Source organism: Salmo salar, chromosome 08 (assembly GCF_965601325.2).
Source record: "Salmo salar chromosome 08, fSalSal1, whole genome shotgun sequence".
In the NCBI taxonomy this organism is placed as follows: Eukaryota; Metazoa; Chordata; class Actinopteri; order Salmoniformes; family Salmonidae; genus Salmo; species Salmo salar.
In genome coordinates this window covers 37,395,001-37,400,000 of record NC_138298.1, presented here as the reverse complement: position 1 = coordinate 37,400,000, position 5,000 = coordinate 37,395,001, and the positions used below count along the sequence as shown (strand labels likewise).

The 5,000-nt window shown below is 44.0% G+C and overlaps 1 protein-coding gene across 1 annotated transcript in view; it reads left to right on the top strand.

Moving 5' to 3' along the window:
* Positions 1-5,000, top strand: part of adgrl3.1 (adhesion G protein-coupled receptor L3.1) — a 284,567-nt gene that overhangs the window by 275,973 nt on the left and 3,594 nt on the right. The window contains exons 21-25 of the mRNA XM_082978635.1: positions 423-605; positions 782-875; positions 3,462-3,503; positions 4,625-4,642; positions 4,817-5,000. The exon at positions 4,817-5,000 is cut by the window's right edge and continues 3,594 nt beyond it. Of these exons, the coding sequence (XP_082834761.1) occupies positions 423-605; positions 782-875; positions 3,462-3,503; positions 4,625-4,642; positions 4,817-5,000 (521 nt within the window). The remainder of the gene's footprint in view (positions 1-422; positions 606-781; positions 876-3,461; positions 3,504-4,624; positions 4,643-4,816) is intronic.

Here is a 5,000-nt window from a genome sequence, read left to right as displayed (position 1 = left end):
TAACACAACTGTATCCTTCCTAACACACCTGTATCCTTCCTAACACACCTGTATCCTTCCTAACATACCTTTATCCTTCCTAACCCACCTGTATCCTTCCTAACATACCTGTATCCTTCCTAACACACCTGTATCCTTCCTAACACACCTGAATCCTTCCAAACACACCTGTATCCTTCCTGTATCCTTCCTAACACACCTGTATCCTTCCTAACACACCTGTATCCTTCCTAACATACCTGAATCCTTCCAAACACACCTGTATCCTTCCTGTATCCTTCCTAACACACCTGTATCCTTCCTAACACACCTGTATCCTTCCTAACATACCTGAATCCTTCCAAACATACCTGTATCTTTAGTAACACACCTGTATCCTTCCATAACACAGCTGTATGTGTGTCCCTGTCTTCCATCTCCAGGTGCGTAAGGAGTATGGGAAGTGTTTGCGTACCCACTGCTGCAGTGGTAAGAGTGTAGAGACCTCCATCTCGTCCTCTGGAAAGAACCACACCACGTCTCGAACGCCAGGACGATACTCCACGGGGTCACAGGTCATCTTGCCTGCCTGTACACCTGGACGGTACTCTACAGAAGACTCCCAGGTGAGACCAGGTCCAGCATGCCTGTAGGACTAACCTACAGTACAATCAGATTCAGCTTTAACTTCTGATTCTAGAAGTATTGGAAAGTCACCTTTTATCCCTGTCTCTCTCTCCTTCCCTCTCCTCCCCTCTTCCCTCCCTCCCCCTCCCTCCCCCCCCATTCATCCCCCCATCAGAGTCGTATCAGGAGGATGTGGAATGATACAGTGAGGAAACAGGAGTCATCCTTTATGACAGGAGACATCAACAGTTCAGCCACACTCAACAGAGGTAACCATGGATACTACTACCTATTCAGTATAACACTGTTATTTATAATGCGCTGACAGAGTAAAGACACGTTTATATTACTCCACCTAATGCTATCGTTATCCCACTGCTGATGTCACTTCCTCTATGAAGGACAGAAGAGAGGAAGTCTTTGGCGTGGCCCACTACACTAAGACTTGCCCACTACACTAAGACTTGCCCACTACACTAAGACTTGCCCACTACACTAAGACTGGCCCACTACACCCTATAACTGGGGTAGATGGCTAGTTATTCCAGTTATCTATTTCATGTGGCTGTATAATGGAGCACCAGTGCTACCTATTGAAACAGACTCTTCATCTTATTCCTCCTAGTCTGACCAGTCTGACCTGTGTGACCAGTCTGACCAGTCTGACCAGTCTAACTAGTCTAACCAGTCTGACCAGTCTGACCAGTCTAACCAGTCTGACCAGTCTAACCAGTCTGACCAGTCTGATCAGTCTAACCAGTCTGACCAGTCTAACCAGTCTGACCTGTCTAACTAGTCTAACCAGTCTGACCAGTCTAACCAGTCTAACCAGTCTAACCAGTCTGACCAGTCTGACCTGTCTAACTAGTCTAACCAGTCTAACCAGTCTGACCAGTCTAACCAGTCTGACCAGTCTGACCTGTCTAACTAGTCTGACCAGTCTGACCAGTCTAACCAGTCTGACCAGTCTAACCAGTCTAACCAGTCTGACCAGTCTGACCTGTCTAACTAGTCTAACCAGTCTAACCAGTCTGACCAGTCTAACCAGTCTGACCAGTCTAACCAGTCTGACCAGTCTGACCTGTCTAACTAGTCTAACCAGTCTGACCAGTCTGACCAGTCTAACCAGTCTGACCAGTCTAACCAGTCTGACCAGTCTGACCAGTCTAACCAGTCTAACCAGTCTGACCAGTCTGACCAGTCTAACCAGTCTGACCAGTCTAACCAGTCTGACCAGTCTGACCAGTCTAACCAGTCTAACCAGTCTGACCAGTCTGACCAGTCTAACCAGTCTGACCAGTCTAACCAGTCTAACCAGTCTGACCAGTCTGACCAGTCTAACCAGTCTAACCAGTCTAACCAGTCTGACCAGTCTGACCAGTCTAACCAGTCTAACCAGTCTGACCAGTCTGACCAGTGGTCTTTCTATATTTGTTTTATATCTATATCTGTGTTTTTACATGTACATTGATTGATTGATTGATTGATTGATTGATTGATTGATTGATTGATTGATCTTATGCTACAACAAAATATAAATAACATATATTTTCCTCAACTAATCCAATCGGTTACGCTGCAGACACACCGACAGCGTCATTCCATTTTGGTACAGCAGAATTACATTCATTTCCAATGTAACGCTGCGTTTGCCTTGCAGTGCGTTCGGCGGGTTGTATACCTTGGATTTATCCAACGTAGTGCGTCAAACTGTATGCGTTGATGTCTTGACAGAAACGGTAGCAGAAGGTGAACGTTGAACTGTTGTTACATACATATCCAGATGATGCTGTGTACTAGTTTGAGCAATGAAGCTGCCGGTGTGTTTCGAAGCGTTAGTTAGATTTGCACCCGTTACTGAAATGGTTGTTCCGGGTTTAAATGGCTTTACAATCTCCTCACAATGTTTCTAACCCTGACAGTCATTATGAATGCAGGATATTGGGATATTTCCTAACCCTGGCTGGATTCCAATAGGAATTACAAATCACCTTGTGAGCCAGCATAATGTGACATGCAGGCAGGGTTGCCTGACCACTGTATTATGGTGGAGCTAGGCCTCAAAACAAGGTCTTATGAGATACATTATGTAATGTAACGGCATCTCAGTGCTAGGGGCGTCACTACCGTACCTGGTTCGAATCCAGGCTGTATCACATCCGGCCGTGATTGGGAGTCCCATAGGGCGGCGCACAATTGGCCCAGCACTGTCCGGGCTTGGCCGGGGCAGGCCATCATTGTAAATAAGAATTTGTTCTTAACCAACTTGCCTAGTTAAATAAAGGTTAAATAAAATAAAATAAAATGTAAGAGTTTATGACAATACCTAGGATCTAACTTGGTGAAGGTCACAGGACTGAAAATGAACAAATGCAACAACCATGTCTCTGACTAACAAATACAGTCATGGGTGGTAACTCTACAATTCACTAGAGAAAGGCTGCAGGAATGACTGTCAAGCTTATTTCTGGGGCTTTCACTTGAACTGTGTTTGCCTGATTGATTTACATGTCTTCTCTGTCTCTTCCTTTCATGCTCTCTCACACCCACTCTATCACTACACTCCTCTCTTTCTCTCTCTCTCTCTCGCTCTTCCTCTCTCTCTCTTCATATACCTCTTCACCTCTCTCTCGCGCTCTCTCTCTCTCTTTCCCTCTCTCTCTTCATATGCCTCTACACCTCTCTCTCTCTCTCTCTCTCTCTCTCTCTCTCTCTCTCTCTCTCTCTCTCTCTCTCTCTCTCTCTGCCTCCACTAGGAGCGATGGCTAATCATCTGTTAACTAATACTCTCCTTCATCCCCATGGTTCTAACCATCCTTATAACTCTCTGCTGGGGGATGCCAACCACCAAACAGTCTGTAACAACCCCAACGTGGCTGGCATGTACAACACACAAGGTGTGACACACACATTCCTCTGTATGACCTATGAACCCTATTTACCCTTCATTTTAGTTATCCTCCAAGTTCATTTTTAATGGAACGTAATGATTGAACGCTTGAAATGATTGTTCTTTTTGTGAGAAGTTTGATAACTTTTCATATTCCTGCACTTGATTGTTTTGAGTTATTTTTTCAGTTAAAACGTAAACACACTGGACTTGCAAAGTATCACGTTCTTATTGGCCCCTGGACTGTGCCAGTGTATTTCACTTTTGACTTCAAAGTTATTGACTTGTTTTTTTGTTTTTTTTTTATATAATTGAATTTGATGGGTCCTTGATTCTAAAATGGCCGCCACTGCTCATGATTCTGTCTGCATGCCTGTGAAAATGACTCCCAGATGAGACAACCAATCATGTTGTGAGACATCACCATAGCGTCCCATTGGTCAGGTCTCAAAACACATACGTTTTAACATAGTTATTTAGTTCACCTTTTAGATTTATGACCTTAACGTGTAAGTTATCAGTCTCAGATTCAACATCAACACTAACAAATCATCTGGGATCTATGAGTGCTTGTGCTGTTTGGTGGGATTCTCTGTCTGTTTTATGAGCTATGAATGCTTTATGAGTGCTTTATGAATGCTCTATGAGTGCTCTATGAATGCTCTATGAGTGCTCTATGAATGCTCTGAGTGATCTATGAATGCTCAATGAATGCTCTATGAGTGCTCTATGAATGCTCTATGAGTGCTCTATGAGTGCTCTATGAGTGCTCTATGAATGCTTTGTGTGTTGTTGTGTTGTTGTGCTATGCTTTCGTCTGGTAAAGGTTTTTGCGCTTGCTGTATTGCATCATCTGTTTTCAGTGTTTATATGGGTTCTGTTCATTGTGTTGTTAGTATGTGACGTTGTTGTACTGTGGGAAAAGTTGGATTGATTCTCAAGACAGACAATGCGAACCGTTCAGTTTGTAACCATACACAGTAGACTTGGTGGTGAAGACGAGGCCTGCTACTAAACACAATACCATCCATTGTGTGTTTACTCTTTTTCCATTGTATCTATCTGTGTCTCTTAGGTCTTTACTCACTGTTTGTGTTTCTCTCTGTTCTCTCTCACGCTGTCCCATAGCCCCCTACAGAGACACAAGTAATCACCTTTACTAATCAAACATCTAATATCAACCTACCACTGTGGATGTCAAATACGCTTACAAATACCTAGCTATTTACTATACTGAACAATAGACAATTTCAACTATTTACCGTTTTTTTACGTCTTTTTTTTCCTTCTACTAATTGTGTTTGTTTACCGTTTCCACAGAGGGAATCCTGAACAACGCGCGAGACTCCAGCGTCATGGATACGCTCCCTCTCAACGGTAACCACGGCAACAACTACAGCGTGGCGAGCGGCGACTACCTTAGCGACAGCGTTCAGATTCTAGAACGCGGCGGCGTCAGCGGTTACAGTACCTACGGCAACCACAAGGAGACAACATTAGAAAA